The following is a 17,524-nucleotide window of genomic DNA, read 5'->3' as shown; positions in this document are numbered from 1 at the left end:
CAGCCCCCTTACCGGGCCACTCAGACCAGCATATCTGGCTTCGCGCAGCGCCAGACACGCTGCTGCATACATGCTGCCGTGCTCCCTTGCGGAGCCACAGCCCCCCGCAACATCTGCCCTCCAGATTTGAACATCTCAAAATTCAGGAGTGCTCAAGCTCAGTTTGGGCAGCTGTTACTTCATTTCTGCCAAATCAAATATACTGATCCACTGTAACTTGCTGTAGAAAAAGTAGGATAAAATTGAGCAAGAAATGCTTCCCAGTGGTTATTAGGACTGGAATTGGTATTTTCAACAGCCATTGCCTTTTGTTTGTTTGTTTCTTTAAAAGGAAGACAGTGATATTGCATTGGCAAATTCCCCATAGAAAGAAAGATTGGAACAAAAGAATAATAAAGGCACCTCAACTTTTCCTCATTTATGTAGGACAGTCTTATAATATGCATCCAGATATCCTCCAGTCACACAAGCTGAAAATTGTTCCACTTTACTGCAGTTCTGTAACCATATGGGAACCAATCCTGTCTGTGTTCTGTGCACACCTAAAATTCCTGCTGAATGACCCGCCCTGGGAGCGAGTTACCAGTGATCCAGGGCTGCGGCGGAAGGAGGGTGCAGGGCGGGGGGGTGAGAGCCCAGGGTGGGGGCAGCAGGGGGGTGTGGCGAGGAGCCCAGGGCTGGGATGGGGGGCAGCCAAAATTTTTTTTGCTTGGGGCGGCAAAAAAACTAGAGCCGGCCCTGTATACAGCCCAGTAGATCTCTCCATTAGGAAAGCCTCCTGATGTTCGGCCAAAAAAGGGCCTTGGTTAATTTCATTCTGGCACTTGGTGCTATGGAAAAGGCTGGGGTAGATTACTCCGAGCTATAGCTTGCAAAACGCTCCAGGGCTCAGAACCTTTCAAATACGAGACAGATACTTGATTCACGAGGCCAGCGTCTCCAACTGTTTCTCACTCACTAGCGCACATCCAACGTATTTCAGGGATGACCCAAGCCAGAGTCTTTTCAAGTTTGGCCCTACTCTAAAACCCCCCACCAACCATCCAGCTGTTTATTGTCTTCCTGCGACTCCATAACCAGATCTGCTCAATTGACAAGAAAAAGGGATTTGTATGTGAGATAACTGCTCAACCTCTGCCCAGGATCCATAATGGCCAATTGTTAACCTCTTACACTGACTCCAAGGGGCTGTACCTGAGTAACGGAAGGCCCAGTTCCTGAACTCTGATGACTATGGGGGAATCGCAGCTCCCCTTTCAATAATAAGTTCCCAGCCCTGCTGGTTGAGGAGAAAAGCTTGACAACATGGCCAGAGTGCACCCCAAAGGTGCAAAGAAAGAACCTCCCACTGGATGATTTTTTTCAATCTCCTGATTTTTAAGCCAGACTCATGAGCCTTCTGGGCCTGACCCATGCCGGTTTGGCACTTGTGATTGGCAGTAACGGCTTGCCAGCAATGAAGGGGTTCACACTCCAGCCCTGAACAAAGCCAGCTTTTCTGGCTCATGCATCGCCCCCTGCAAGGAAAATACTGCCACTGGAACCTAGTGAACAATTTGACTGACAATACATGAGCAAGAATAGAATCCGGCTCCATGTCTGATAGCTCCACCGGGCCTTCAGGGCTGCAGGGGGGAGGAAAAACACACCTCCCCCTCAACCCTTCACTGGGCCGCTGGGAAAGAAACTGCTTCCAGGTTGGAAAAAGAGAATCAGAAAGTGCTGGGATTCACTGAAAATCAGCCATGTCTAAGAGGAAGAGCCATCTCTGCTGACAGCTCCCCCTTCTGCCATGCAGCATGTCCAGGAGGCCCCAGAACTCTTTACACCATTGATCCCTCTCCTCCTTTGGAGACCCTGAGCCCCACCCTCCTTTTCTCCTCCAGAGGCCCCTGCTTCTCTCTCATATGAGGTGCTCCAAGATCTTTAGCTGCCCTGAAGCTTCCCAGTGTTGGTCTCCCTCCACCTTCTGACTTTCCCTTCTCCTCGGACCTCCCTACCCTTGTGCCCCAGGCCCCCAGCTCTGGGGAACCCCGATTCCAGTCCCCATTTCTGAGGTTTGGGCACCACAATGATGGTGGGGAACAGTCCTGAGCCAACTGACTCTTGGCCAGGGCGCTCTCCACCCTCAACGCCTGCTCCCCAGAGAGGGGCCTGATCCGGAGAGGTGCTCTGCGCCTGGGACATCTCACTGAAGTCAGTGGGCACTGAGGGTGCATGGCTCAGGATCAGGCCTACAGAGAGGAAGGAGGAGCAAGGGGTAGTGAACACAGAGCCTGATCCAGAGCCCCTTGAAATCAGTGGGAGTCTTTCCATTGACTTCAGTGTGCGTTGGCCCAGGCCCAGGTGGCTGGAGTAGAGAAAGGGCAGTACATCAGCTGCTAGCGCGTTGCCAGCCCCGGGGCAGGAGGTGGCATTAGTGAAGTAATCCCCTGGATGTGCAGCTGAAAATACCAGAGAAGCTGGTGGGAGGCCAGAGATTCAGCCTTTCTCCACCTTTAACAACATGCAGTAGGCTGTCAGACAACAGCCATCACTGTGTGCGGAGGGTGACTGTCCTCACACCCTCCACACCTCCCTCCAGCTGCCCCCTTTAGTCCTGCGCTTGCACCAGGGGAAGCCTAGGTATTTTGTGAAAGCGAGATCTGTGGTGACAAAGCCCTGGAAATCTCTCCTTGGCTACGCATTGTTCAGATGTCGACCCTTTACCCCACCCCTCCTCAGAAGAGGCCCAAGGCTGGAACAGAGGTCAGGGTTGGCGAGCACTGGCCGAGCTGTGAGGGGCTTTGTACTGGGAGAGCAGGGCAGAAATGAAGTGCGAAGACAGAGAGCTGTGAGAGAGGATAGAACAACAGGCGGTGTTGAAGGCATGATTGAGATTCATGAGAAGAACTACGTGGGGCCCCGAATTGGATTAGCAGGGGGTGTTGAATGCTAAGATTGACATGCATTAGCAGAGCTGCATGGAGGCCCAGGACGCATCGCAGGGGGATGCTGCCGGTCTGGATTGACATGCATTAGCGGCGCTGCGAGAGGGCCTGGCACTGGAATGGCAGGGCTGCTGCAGGTAATAATGGAGACATATTATTAGAGCTGCATGGGGGCCGAGGACTGGCATATCAGTGGGGTTTCGGATCAGGAGTGAGAGGCACTGGCAGAGCTGGGCGAGCTCGAGCATCTGCCTGCTGTAAATGTTGCTCATGACTCACAAGAAAGTTTGCTAAACATATGGAAATAATTCTTAATATCACATCGCCCAGATGGTTTTGATGGGGAACATATTTGCTAGAACAGTAGATCAAAAGCCTTTATATGGTTTGGGCCACTTCTTGAGAGAGAGATTCCCCCCTCTTCACCAGGGACGCTTCCCCCTCCCAGCCTCCAACCCCAATCCCACATGCTCAGACAGGAAAAAAACATTAGGACAGTATTAAGGAGGCAGATTGTAAATAAACTCCCTTGAATCTGATGGCTCTAGTCTATATCAGTTCTGTTTATTTCCTTTTTCAGGGGGTGGGACACTGTTCTATTGGTCCCCAAAATCCCTTTGTCTCCTGCCACCCCCATAAGAATAGATCTTGCATAGACGGGTCATGCCTACATGCAGACATCTCCAGGGGAAGGGAAGTATTGTTAGTCATAATAAGTGGGGGAAGCAGAGGTAGAGAGAAGGGAAAGGGTTTGGCTAAGGTCACACTGGTGCAGGGGCAGAACCAGGGATGGAAACCAAATCTCCTGATTCCTAGCCCTTTGCCCTAGCCACTAATCTGTCCAGGTTACTTGATAGTTTGCTCCTCTCCTGTGTGTTTGTTGCATCTACAGTTTGAGGTCATCTACCAATTAGATTGACTTCACCTGCCAGAAAAGCCCAAAGCCAGACATTAAGCAGCCGTGCAGATGGGGGCTTGTTGTTTTGAGCTTAGTTGGTCAAAATCTCCTGGCACCATAAAAAGAGCCCGGGGATGAGCCATAGCAAGCAGGAGTTGCCTTGAAAACCCTATCTCAGCAGCTTCCACGTAAAATCAATAGCAAAGCCCCTAGCAGACTTCATGGAGTCTCTGGCAGTTCTCGCTTTACTGGGTCAGAACTCTGCTTGGCTTAGGGTTTTTTTTTTTTAAGGGGGGTTGGATTCAAAAGTGTTTGAATTGGGACCGTCACTTATGGTGGAAAGGCTTTCTCAGAGATGACATCCTTGCAGTGTTTCCTAAAGACGGTCAGAGTTGGGGTTCCTCTGGAAGGTTGTTCCATAGCTAGAACCTCTCCCCCGGCAGACACTCCGTCATTGTGACAATAGCAACTTCATAGACCTCTGGCACAGGGACAGGCACGGCCAGCAAATGCCTCCTTTATGGCCCAGCCACATGCCAGCAAATGCCTCCCACTATGTACTTTTACACCCCTGCATTTATTTTAGCTAAAAAGAGAGCCCGAGTCAAAAGTGTTGGTGCTGACTTTGAACTCATCTTTGTTCTGTAGATATTTTTAGTCCTCACCGCCTAAGAAAAACCCCTAATAAGGAAGAAAATGTTCTATTCACAGTCCGATTCTGCTGAGCAGCAGGCCCTGAACCTTGTAACTCACCATCTTCAGCCAACCCATCCCCATCAAACAAGCAGGAAACGCTGACTCACAAAGCAAAACTCCTACCTAGCATCCATTCCGGGGGGGGGCACTCAAATCCCACGTGGAATGTCTGTTACCAGGTAAGAAGACAGACTCACCACACCTCCTCTTGAATCCACCACAGGACGCAGGGCTGGCTCCAGCTTTTTTGCCGCTCCAAGCGGCAAAGCCACAAAAAAAAAAAAAAGATAAAGCCGTGATTGGCGGCACTTCGGCGGCAGCTCTACCGTGCCGCTTCATTCTTTGGTGGCAATTTGGCGGCGGGTCCTTCCCTCTGAGAGGGAGTGAGGGACCCGCCGCCAAATTGCTGCCGAAGACCCGGACGTGCCGCCCCAAGCACCTGCTTCCTTTGCTGGTGCCTGGAGCCGGCCTTGGCAGGATGACCCCTATTGGGTCATTCCCTGCCAAGGGGCCATGAGGGTCTTCCTTTGAGGTCAGCTCTGGTTATGAGCAAAATGCTGACCCAGCCAGCCACCAGATGGATGGGAGACTTTGGTCTCTCACTAAGGCTGCTCCAGTATCAGATCCCTTGTTGGCAGAACCAATACAGTGTAAATAAAGGCTGCCACTAGTCACAGAACCCGGTTGTCAGTCAAGCTGGTTCTGCAACAGGCTGGATCTTCTGGGGACCAGCCTTCCAGCTAGGTCACCTTTCAAGTTCAGGCCCCTTCCAGGATAACAGAAGTCTTGTTCTTCCACCCACCTTGTGGGCTTAGTTCTCTGCCCCTTCTAGGCTATCTTGAAGGCTTTCTGTCTTTTTTAGAGATTTGGATCCCAGGATGCTTCCTTTGGAGTCTCTCTCAGAGTCTATCACTCGTTGAGTTCCCTGCTCTTTGCCCCCTACTCCCACAGGCCTGTAGAGTTCTTGCTCCTTTAGCAGGGCACTTTCTCCACAGAGGCTTTTTCTCTCCTAGCAGCTTTCCCCCACTGCCTTCCCTCCCTGTGGAGCCCACAAGCTTCTCTCAGGGACCTTCCTGCAGGCCATATCTCAGGGACCTACCCTGCCCCCTGCCAGAGGCACCAGCTTTCTGCAGTCACTACCACAGCTTGCTCCCAGAACTGTGCCTCTCAAGCCTTTTTACAAAGCCCAGCTGTTTGCCATACTCACACCCGCCCCATTAGTCCCACCTCCTCAGGAGGAGAGGCAGCTAATTATGGCACAGATGGGGCTAACTGGACAGGGCCAGCTGACCCTTAAAGCGACAGGCTGCCCTATTAGACAGATAAAGCCCCCCCCCCCCTCAATCCCATTTTACCCGCCCTTCTCTATGTGCTAATGCACTTAGGAAATGGTTGTGAAAGAGGATTTCTTTGCCTGCCTGGACTGGACATCGGGTACCATCCCCAGGAAAAGAAGACGCTCAGGACCAAATTGTCAAGTGCTCAGCACCCTCCCGTGAGAGTGACCTTTACAAAGCACTTGCCACCCAGCCACTCCCAGAGGGATGCTCCTGGCCCAATTTTCTAACCACTTTGCAGAGCTCTGGCCTTGGTTGGAAGTGATACACGTTTCTTCAACAGTTTATTGGTTTGTTTGGTTTTCTGGCTGTCTGGGTTTTTTTTATTTGTCTAGTTGCTTTGGCAGTCAGGGCTGCGATGCTGACACATTGTTCCCCTCACTGTTACTGAGCGTTTCATTTCCTCAACAATCAGAACCCTGGACCAAAGGACTAAGCTGGGCGCAGTAGGTTTGTGCAGAGTGAGCACATGCTAGATAGCGGCTTTCGGGACTGTGCACCCCGTCCAGAGCATGAGTCCACTCCTCTGTGTGCATGGCAGGTCCAGTCAGAGGGTAGGAGCATCCATGCAGCAAAGGAGGGAGGGTCGGGAAGGGTGCCACAGAATTGAGGAGCAAGGTAGCAGCCGAGCGTGGTTTGGGATACAGTGATGCTAAAAGGAACTGGTCCCCAAGCAAATAGCTATGACTCCTCGGGGTTTGAGGCACACCCTGAGATAAGACGCTAGGTCTCAGCTCCTAAATCCATGGAAGCCCATTGAAATCTCCACTGGAGCTGCCCAAGAGGTCACATCCATAGTGACACGTTGCAAAAATGCCTTGTGGCAGGATGGACAAGGAGCTTCCTTTGGGCCAGGATGGACCTATCTCGGAAGGTCACCGTAGGCAGGGGGAGTGGAGGAGAACAGCAAACGTTTCCCTGATACGTTTAGTGGCGTTTAGTGAACTGGATGAAACTGGGGGGAGTGGCACGCCCGACGCCCTCTGGAATCTGTCAAAGTGGTATTGCATTTTGCAGCTTTGTCCCCAGACCCTGTGAATTCCCCCTGTCCTGGAGCCCTGCACCTTCTCCCTTTGCATCTTTCTACACCACCCACATCACCATCCCACAGCCGAGACCCGGAGCACTCTGGTCAGCAGCCACAGCTCAAGGCCAGAACAGGGCCAAGGAGAAGGAATTTCCCCTACTCATGGGATTTGAGCTACGCTGGTGGGGCAGCGTGGGGCAAGCCTGTCCTGATATTGCCCAGTGGTAGTTGTTCTGGTAAAGAGAGGACTTTGGAGTCCAGCACCTTTCACCAGTGCCAAACACACTGACAAGTGCCAAACTCAGGGTAGAACAAACAGCCACCGACAGGTTTCAGACCTAGCTATGTGCCTGCCATGTGTTTCTCCCCAGTACCTAGCATAAGAGCATGTAGGCTACCAGTGGGTTCTCTGCCTGTCGGTCTCTCTCACTAACGCCCTTCCCCTCGTGCCGTTGCAGCGCCGGAGGTCCTGAGGAGCGCCGAGGGAGAGAGAGTGGCGAGAGAATGAAGAAGCCAACCGCGCAGGAGAAGCATGAGGTGGCAGCAGTTTGAAGGGCTCCGGCTGATGGTCCCATGGGCATTGCCGCTATTGGTCCTGAGTCTGTGCTGCCGGGGGTTGGTAGCCGCCGCCGCTGCCGGCCCGGTGCCTGACCAGCATGCCGCCTCCTCTTCCCCCGGCCAGGCGCCGCTGGACTGGCTGCTCACCGACCGGGGACCATTTCACCGAGCTCAGGAATACACCGACTTCGCCGAGCGCTACCGGCAGGGTTTCACCACCAGGTACAGGATCTACAGGTGAGAGGGGGAGCTGGCATTCCTTCCCTAGCGGGCTGCCTCTCTACAGGGGCGAGGTGAATGCGCTCAGAGAGGAGGGGAGAAAAGAGAGACAGGGTGGGGCAGGTAAATATGACGAGCTAGCATGTGTATGCGCACGTGTGTGCATTGCTGCCCTCTAGTGGAATAGAACAGATCTGCTCAGATAGGAGTGCTGTTCACCTCTTAATTCCCATGTAAGCCCCCATGGGGTGAATCTTCCCCCATCGCCCTCCCATGAATTGGGTGACTGCAAACAGATCCTGGCAAATCCTCAGGAGCCACTGTCCCAACTCTGCTGCTCTGATGCGCATTTGTACATTACCACTGGGGATAACGCTAGAAGATCACCCAGTGTGAGCCAAACTCTGCCTTCTCAATGACACACACACTGCTACAAGTGGTGTTTGGCCCTGGATTTGCAGTTTAAATAGAAAGGATCAAATTCATTAAAGCCAGGGCTGGATTAGGCCCAAGGAGTTTCCAAAGCAAATACACCCGACCCTTGCTAACTGCCCTGCTATACTCCACTGACCACCCTGGGGCTTCAGCCGACTGAGAGGTGGAGCTAGTTAACAAGGAAATATTGTCATACATAATTGAACTCCTTTTGTCTAAATAATTGAACGAAGCCTGTTTGGGGATGCTAGATCTCAGGATGGGTTTTTGGTATTGTCTTTGTTCATTTACTCATGGAGTCACTAACTCTGGCAAAGCCTGTCCCAGTCAGACATGAGCTTTTAAGCCAGGCTGTTCAGACCAATGCTCCTCAGGACGGAGACTGGCTCGCACTATGGGCTGGGCACGGTGAGGCCCTAATCTCAGTTGCAGCCTCTAGCCTCTCTTCTAATAGAAATAAATAACGCCAACAGGCCAGATTCTCAGATCTTCCATCCTTGGGTGCCGCTCAGGGGATGCCAAGGGAGAAGAAACCGCCCTCCATACTTTCTTGGGGATATCCCAAGTAGTGCAGAGGGCATGTCAATGTAAAGGTGGAAGGAAGCAGCAAGTGGAGTGACCAATATGCCTAGTCCTTTGGCAGTTTCCAACTGCCATGCAGTCCCTATGGGGCCATAGCCAGCTGGTGCAGTTTGATGCTGCTCTAAACTGTTCTGAGTCCAAGGGCAGAGATTCAGGAAGCTGTAACTGGCCACAACTGGCTCCCAAAAGCTCTCCTCCTCCCCCTTTCCACTGTACTCAGCATAATCTGGGCCAGCAAGTGCAAATCAGTGAGGCTTCAGTGTCATTCACCTCACCAGCTGGCACAGAGCTGATCCCAGGGCAGGAGCAAGATGAATTCTGATGGGTGCAGTAGCGAGCCAGGCCTTGGAATCCAGAGCAGGCAGCTCAGTGCACAAGCGGGTTGAACCAAAGCTAAATGTGATTGAGAAAGAAAAAAAAAAAAAAACCAACAACAGACAGGCAAATAACCCCGCGATGCCGTCAGACCTTACTGTGACTTCAGAGAGCACTGGAAAAGACGTGCTATTTATAGGCCATCCTGATTGCATATGTAGAGCAAACAGGGGACAGGTTATTCATGGAGCTTATGGCAGAGGGGGGCCTGTGGCGCTGAGCCTTGCAGGAGCAAGTCAGGCAGCGTGATGGGCTTTGATAAAGGGCTGGATCATTTTATAGGAGGCAATAACAGTTATAGCTCCAATAACACCACTTTTCATGTCTCTAGCCTGGCCATCTGAGCATCTCTGAGTGCTTGGCCAGCTCCCAGAATGCAATCTTTCAACGCCCTTGTGCGCAGCAGGGAAAGGCTGTTAGCATGTCGTTCTCGCAATGACGGGCCAGGATGGGTGCTTGGCACAATGGCCTGCGTTGAGGGGCCACCTGGAGCTGTATTACCTCAGGGAGAGATTTGGCTTGGGAAAGTACAGCCCTTCCCCCAACTTGGGGTTTGAGCCTGGGACTTACAAAGCTAAAAGCATGAGAGGCTATAGTAGGGCCATTAGCCTCTGATGTGGAGCAGCCACTAGAGGGGGACATAGAGCCCCATTCGCTCCATGGGTTACACATGCACTGTCCCTGTACCATCTCTTAGAATGGTTTAAAATATTCCTCCTCTCCCCCCCCCCCCCCTCCAATCTGCCCAGCCAGCTGCAGTGATCAGTAAAGAGGGGAAATGGAGCCCTGGCTTCCCTCTTCCATGTCCCTGGGGGTTGGTAGGAGGGAGCGTTCCTTCCACTGTCCTGAGCACAGGGGCTGTGATACTTCCTTACCCTTGCACGCTGGACACAAGGCAGGGGAAAGATGGCTCCTTGCTCCAGTCTAGCCTTGGGTCAGCAATTAGGAAAAGGCTGCCCCATTCTGTCCAAGTGAAACCCAGGCGTCTCACAGGATTCCTCCAGGAGAGAAAGAAGAGACAAGGCATCTTCACCCTGCTGCCACACACAAAGGGTTAATTTCTACACCCTTTCAGAAGAGCAGATTCTGGAGAGAAGGCGGGGTGCAAAAACCATGATTGTCTGTGAGGCACAGAGAGAGTGTCTGCTGGGGGCAGGGATGGGGGGAGAAAAGAAAAGAAAAGATGACTATTTGAAGGCAATCAACATCTTGCTTTCAGCATTGGGAAAACTCTGCTTTAATCTGCCACGTCTGTCACTGCAGTGCCAGAGCGCGTTTGGGTGACAGAAGTGGGGAAAGGAGCTGCTTGTTAGCACCAGTGTACAGAGGGCAGGAGACCCAGGGCTGGGTGGCTACTGGAGAGGACATTGCTCACTGGGAAAGCATGAGCACAAAACTATTGGGGAAGTGAAATCTGGGTGGTGTTTTGTGCACCTGTCCGGTCACCTGCTGGAAGCTCAGCTGGATTCCTTGCTGGCACAGGGAATCCCTGACTTCCTCACACCAGGGGTGAAACGGACATGGCCTGTATGTCACTTTTAGCCCTGCTTAAGTCCTCAGGCTTCAGTGGTGCCTAGGCTTTGTGCTGGTCTCCTGCATAGGGCGTCATGGATTTCACCCTTAAATAGCTCTTCTGCTGACCTATTTTCCTGCCTGGTTCAGCCATGGCCCGCCCCAGACATCTGGAGTAAATGACAGGAGTGTTGGGAAGCACATGGGCTTGGGGTTGATGGAACTGACTCCCCTTGCCCTGGCCCTCAGGTGGGCTGTGGTAAGTGGCGACCCAAAGTCATAACCCCAGGATCGATGTGGTGGCCTCAGGGCCGGCTCTAACTTTTTTGCTGCCCCAAGCAGCAAAAAAAAGCGCCGCCCCCCGCCGAGCGCCGCACCGCGCCCCCGCCGGAGCCCACCCACCCCCCCGCCGAGTGCCGCCGGAACCCGCCGAGCGCCGCCGGAACCCCCCCCCGCGCCGAGCCCCGAGCCGCCCCCCCCACCGAGCGCCGGGCTGTCGGAGCCCGCCCCTGACCCCCACCGAGCGCCGCCGGACCCCACCCCCCCAGCGCCGCCCCCCCGCTGAGTGCCGCGCCACCGGAGCGCCCCCCCTCCCCGCGGAATGCCGCACCGCGCTCCCCCCGCTGCCCTTTACCAGGTGCCACCCCAAGCATGTGCTTGGTTGCCTGGTGCCTGGAGCCGGCCCTGGGTGGCCTATGGGAAAGGATTCTGGCGGGTCTCCGTTCAGTTCTGAACCAGCAGAGTCTATGTCACAAAGCCCAGGCGACCCTCAGAATGGGAGCTAGCACAGAATCAATGGAGACCAATCTAATCTACCCCCTCCTCCCTAGAGGTATTGTATAGAGACTGGCTAGCGCTTCAAAGGTAAATTCCCTGAACATTTCATCCACACTGAACATGCTCCAACCTGGGGCCGAGCAGGACTTTTGCTGCAACTGCAGCTCCGGGCTGCTACAGGCCGGGCCTGGCCAGAATGGGCACTGGAACCGAGAGCAGGGATCTGGGCTCTCCTGTGCTCTCCATGACCTCCCTGCTCGGCCTAGCCCCCACAGCGGAGGAAGCTGCCTGGTTTGAATACAGAGGGGGCAAGCGGCAGACCTGAGGGAGTAGATTGGGACCAGGAGCCTTGGGAGGAGACTGGGACTAGAGGGGAGGGAAAATGTGACTGGTAGTTGGGATGTGGGGGAAAGACTGGGAGTGGCTAGGCAAGGAAACTGGAGTGGGAGCCAGGAGAGACTGGAGCTGAGGAAGGAAATGAGGGAGAGACTGGGAACCAGTGGGTGTGAGGGGGAACTGAGATCAGATGATGAGCTGGGTCAGGGAGCCACTGGGGACAGGGGAGGTGGGCAGGTTGGCAGGGGCTGACTGGAGGCTAAAGCCAGAGGAGAGAAGACAGATTGGATTAAGAGTTGGGAGAGGTGAACTTGGACTGACTGAGCAAGGAAACTGGGACTGGGATGAGAGGCTTGAGAGTGGAGACTGGGACTAGCGATGTGGGGCAAACTGAACTGGAATTAGGAGCCAGGAGTGGGGAAGAAACAGGACTGGGACAGGGACAGATTGGAGGGAACGGTGCAAAACGGTCAAGCTTGGGGCGGTGGGGAAACAGATGCAGAAGAGTCTGTGCCCACTAGAGCACACACCCCTCCAGAGCCTGGAATGGAGCCCAAAATTCCTGAGCCATGTCATTCCTCCGCTGTCAGCAAAGAGCTGTGAAACCCACTGGCAAGTTGTCCCATCCCCCCCTTCTAGTGCTGGTCCAGAAAGAGGTTAATATACTAATACTGCTATCCACCTACTACTACTACAGTTCCTCCATCAGCTCCAGTGGCAGAGATCTATGTGCGGGAGCGAAGGGTTCCAACCCTGCTGATTCTGAGATTCCAAGGCCAGAAAGGAACACTGGATCATCTAGTCTGACCTCCTGTGTAACACAGGCCAGAGAACTTCCCCAAAAACAATTCTGAGAGCAGAGCTTTTAGCAAAACACCCAAAGACCTAAAGATTTCCAGTGATGGAGCATCCACCATTACCCCTTAGAAGTTGTTTCAATGCTTAATTACCCTCACTATTAAAAATACACACATTTCCAGTCTGAATTTGTCTAGCTTCCACTTCTTGTTATCCCTTTCTCTGCACAGCTGAAGAGCCCATTAGCCAATATTTGTTCACCAGGCTGGTACTTATACACTGTGATCAAGTCATCCTTTAACCTTCTCTTTGTTAAGCTAAATAGATTGAGCTCTTTGAGTCTGTCACTGTAAGGCATGTTTTCTAATCCTCTAATCATTCTCATGGCTTTTCTCTGAATCCTCTCCGATCTATCAACATCCTTCTTGATTTGTGGACACAAGAACTGGACACAGGATTCCAGCAGTGGTCGCACCAGTGCCAAATACGGGGTAAAATAACCTCGCTACTCCTACTTGTGATTCTGTTTATGCATCCAAAGATTGCATTAGCCCTTTTTGCAACAGCCTTGCACTGGGAGCTCATGTTCAGCTGATTATCTGCCATAACCCCCAAATCTTTTTCAGAGTCTCTGCTTCCCAGGGCAGAGTGCCCCATCCTGTAAGTATGGCCTATGTTCTTTGTTCCTAGAGGTACCCATTTACATTTAGCTGTGTCAAAACACATATTGTTTGCTTGTGCCCTGCTTGCCAAGCGATCCAGAGCACTCTGTGTCAGTGACCTGTCCTCTTCATTATTTACCACTCCCTCAATTTTTGGGTCATCTGCAAGCTTTATCAGTGATGATTTTCTGTTTTCTTGCAAGTCATTGATAAAAATGTTGGGGCCAAGAACTGATCCCCAGAGGACCTCACTAGAAACACACCTGCTCGATGATGATTCAGTGTATATAGTTATATTTGAGATCTATCAGTTAGCCAGTTTTTAATCCATTCAAATTGTGCCATATTTATTTGGTCCCATTCTAGTTTTGTAATCAAAATGTTGTGTGGTATCAAGTCAAATGACTTACAAAAGTCTAAGTATATTGCATCAACACTATTATCAACTGAATGTGTAATCCCATCAAAAAATATATCCAGATTCGTTTGACAGAATCTGTTTTCCACAAACCCATGTTGATTGGCATTAATTATATTACCCTCCTTTAGTTCTTAATTAATTGGGTCTTGTATTAGCCGCTCCATTATTTTATGCGGGCGTGATGTCAGACTGCAATGAATCATATGGGGTGTCAATATGATGCCACGTGACAGAATTTCTGTTTGTTCTGTTTGCTTTTTTAAAAACCCAGGAAATCACACACATTAAAAATGACATAGGTAGCAAAGTCAAGCACTCAAAAGTTAGGAAATTCCAGTATTAAGTTTGGTGTGTAATCTTAATTTGGCACCCTTGTGCAAATGCATTATGATACCATTGTTAATTACAGGATCACATACAATTTTTTTCCACAAAATCCTTGCCTCATTTGGTATGTGGCATGGATCTGCTCTGGAGACTAATCAGGCTGTGTAGTGAAGGAGGCCGTTGCCTGTAGGACCTTGCTTCATTTGTTGCAGAATTGGGAATGGTGTAGTGAAGGAGACAGGGGATTGCAAGAAGAGAAAGAATGGTCTCATGGCTAAGGCAGTGAGATGCTGCCCTGGATAACTGAATTCTATCCATTCCTCTGCCACAGAGATTCTGTGTGATGCTGGGCAAATCACCTAAACCCAACTTTTCACAGAGGGCCACTAATTATGTATTCCTCATTTTCTTGGGTGCCCAAATTGAGATCCTGTGATCTGATTTGCAGAAGCACTGAGTATGCACTGCTGCAACTGAAGTCAATGGGCTGCGCTTTAAACACATAATGTACTATAAATTAATACTAAGTTCTCTAAAAAACTGGGCCTTAGGTATCTATTAAATTAGTGATTATTTTTTACTTTAATCTCTGTGTGCTCCTAATCTGGAAAATGGAGATAATACTCCCTTATCTCACAGGGGTATTGTGACAATGAATTAATATTTGTGAAGCACTCCTATACTGTAGTGACAAGCACCACAGAGAAGCCCATTTAATTAATAATTCTGTCTTCAGACAGGGTTGGAATAGTGTGCAGTAAATAAGGCCTGAGGCTACCCATTGAACAATGAGGAGAAAACAAAATATTGGCTAGCTGCTCCTACAGTGAGCACTGTCCATCCTGTGCATTGAAGGAGACAGGACTCGGGGGGGGGGGGGGAAATAGTATGTGATCACATAATTAAAGACTGTACCATACAGCATACGCACAGGGGGCCAAAATAAGGTGAGACAGGCAACCTTAATTCTAGCATTTCCTAACTTTTGAACAATTGACTTTGCAACCTTAATAATGTTCTTTTAATGGAGGTTTTTGTGGTGTAGTAATTATTTATATTGCAACAGTCACAGACTAGGACCCCGTTTTGTGGGCAAGGTATAATACAATGCATTATATTATACGTAGCATTTTACATGCATGTAAATATCACAGGCGCAGGGGCTTTTTTTGAAGTTATCCATTTTTCAGGACAACCCCAAATCCAAACATGTCCAAGTTTTCATTTTCCCCTTTATTTCTCTCTTTTTCTCTTCCCTTTTTAGTGGCAAAATGGAAAAGAGAGAGAAAGAGGGCAAAACACAGAAAACAAACCACCCCCCGGTTCCCAAAAACTGGAGGAAAAAGTGAAAAATTTTGAAACCAAAATAACTTTAAATACAGATTTTCACAAAATATTCCGAAGAAATGAAAACCCTTTAGAACCCGTCAGAAGAAAAATTGTTTAGAAAATTTTGAAAACACTCATGAAAAAAATCTTTCCCTTCTTTCAACCAGCTCTTGCACTAGCCATGAATGAGCAGAACAGCCTGGGGAACTATTAATTGAAGGTCAGCTCTAGCTGGGGAGGCATGTACTGGAAACAGTGAGAATTCCAGTTAGAGGGGGGTGATGACACCAGTTGGGTTTGCTGATTAATAACAACCTAGCAGCCTTCAACCTCGGGAGGCTGTTCAGATAGGCATTGATGGGCTTTTTTCTCCTCTTTTGCTCACTGTCCTCTTCCTTCTCCCATCCACCCACCCACAATTAGATGCATCTGATGTTTCTAGCCAGCAGAAAACTTAGGGCTGGAATAGCAGGGGTCATGATGGAAGCACTTTGGCAGAGCTGCATGCGTGGGAATCTTGCACATTGCTTGCCTAACACTCTGCCTTCCTCTAATCAGTGCTGTCAGTTTCTCACTTTAATGAGCATCAGCACCTAATTGTCTCTAAAAGACTATATGGGGTTTTTCTGTACAAAACCCTTACAGCCGGGGAGGTGGTTTTTGAAAGGCAGAGAAAAGCAGAGATTCTAGTACAAGGCCCTTTTTGACAACAAACAAAACAGCTGCTGCCAGTGCTGTGATCAGCTTGTTGTTATGAATCCTGGTGCCTTCAGGGGATTGATTTTCACCACCACCACCCTGGCCTCCATGCTGCTGCTCTGGGACCCAGAGGTCTCTGGAGAAAATGCTGGTGACGAAGGTGAGACAGGAAGAAAGAACCCCACATGGATTAAGGCAACCATTGTTTCTCAGCTCCTCCGAGGCATGTAATCAGCTAGCAACCCTTTGGATTTGTTTTGATAGCACAACAGCAAAACTCAGGGTAAACTAATCCACCTCCACTTGACAGAGCCTTCTGCACTTGGATCTAAAGAGCCTCTCTGAGAAGGACCTGCGTGGCATTGGGGAGTCGCGCTGTTGTTTTCTGGGTGGAGCCCAGCGTTCAGATTTGCTGTTGGTCCCCTGTGAATCAAGTGTGGGGGGAGGTTTGTGGGGCACATGCTAAGCTAGCACATGGCCACGAACTGGAATAGGCGGGAGTGCTGATTAAGTCACATTGGGGAGCTGGAAGAGCAGGCACTGCTAAAGATCAGGACTGAGGTGCCTTGGGGGAGCGGGGCAATGCTCGGGTTGGCACAGCCAGAGGTAAGGCAGGTCAGGGTGTCAGTGCTTTGGCAGTGTGTGGGCACAGGAAGAGCCAGGGACCTACTGTGGGACAGGACCTAGGGGTGTTGATGTATGGGGGCCCAGCACTGGAATGGTGGGGGGTTTGCTGATGAGGACGGGACACTGACCATGTATGGGGTATAATAGGTTTGTCAGAATAAAGCATCTCTCACTCCTAAGCCCTCACACATGCTGACATAGGAGCAAGTCCTCAAGGCCAAAACTCAGCCCCTCTGACAGGTGCCCAGTCCATACCACTAACCATCCAACAAAGGCCAAGGCCTAGCTCCTGATGGCAGGAGTGTCTGCCCCTCCGACCCATTAGCCAGAGCAAAGGAGACTTTGTCTGTGGTGAGGAAATGGGGCCAAGAGGTTTCTTCCCCCCTCCCCCGCCAGGTCAAAGCAGAGGGACGCTATTCCAGAGAGACATGTACCCCAGGCAAGGGACATAAGGCTTCTGCCGAGACATGGCCCCCACGCCTGTGGCTGGAAGAGGACGGATCTCAGACATAGTCAGAAGCAGGGGAGAGTGGGATAAATGGGGCCTAACGCCAAACACCAGCCCCTGCTCTTTCTCCCAGCTCCCCATATGCAGACCCTTTGGTCTTCTTCCTTCAGCCCCTGGACAGACTCTTCTTCTCAGTCCTTCCCGGCCATGGGTGATCTTCCTCTCCCACCCTCCCCTTCCTTGCTCCCCAGCACATCACCCCCCTGCATAGACTTCACCCCTCTCACTGACTCACTGTTCAGCTGGGCCCCTCAGAGGAGCTGGGCCCACAGCCCAAAGGTGGTGATGGGAAGGAACAAGTGACCGAAATGAACAAAAAGTGCCAAACCTGAGCCTCCATTCTCCCTCTGGAATAGCCTCTGGGCTGTCGGTGGTGATAATTTCTGGGCCAGGCCGATTGTGAAGAGCACAGGCACGCTTGGCTGCTCAGGGCTTTGCAGTCTCACAGCGGCAACTTCAAGCGCCTGTCTG

General features: G+C 51.1%; 1 protein-coding gene across 3 annotated transcripts in view; it reads left to right on the top strand.

Moving 5' to 3' along the window:
* BRINP2 (BMP/retinoic acid inducible neural specific 2) overlaps positions 1–17,524 on the top strand; it is a 56,318-nt gene that overhangs the window by 18,530 nt on the left and 20,264 nt on the right. For 2 of the 3 annotated variants that reach the window (XM_042851233.2, XM_005304213.5), the window contains exon 2: positions 7,347–7,683. In XM_042851233.2, the coding sequence (XP_042707167.1) occupies positions 7,421–7,683 (263 nt within the window). In that variant the 5' untranslated portion in view covers positions 7,347–7,420. The remainder of the gene's footprint in view (positions 1–7,346; positions 7,684–17,524) is intronic. The other variant, XM_042851232.2, reaches the window with a different exon arrangement.

Source organism: Chrysemys picta, chromosome 8 (genome assembly GCF_011386835.1).
Source record: "Chrysemys picta bellii isolate R12L10 chromosome 8, ASM1138683v2, whole genome shotgun sequence".
Classification (NCBI taxonomy): domain Eukaryota; kingdom Metazoa; phylum Chordata; order Testudines; family Emydidae; genus Chrysemys; species Chrysemys picta.
This window is presented reverse-complemented; position numbering and strand designations above follow the sequence as displayed.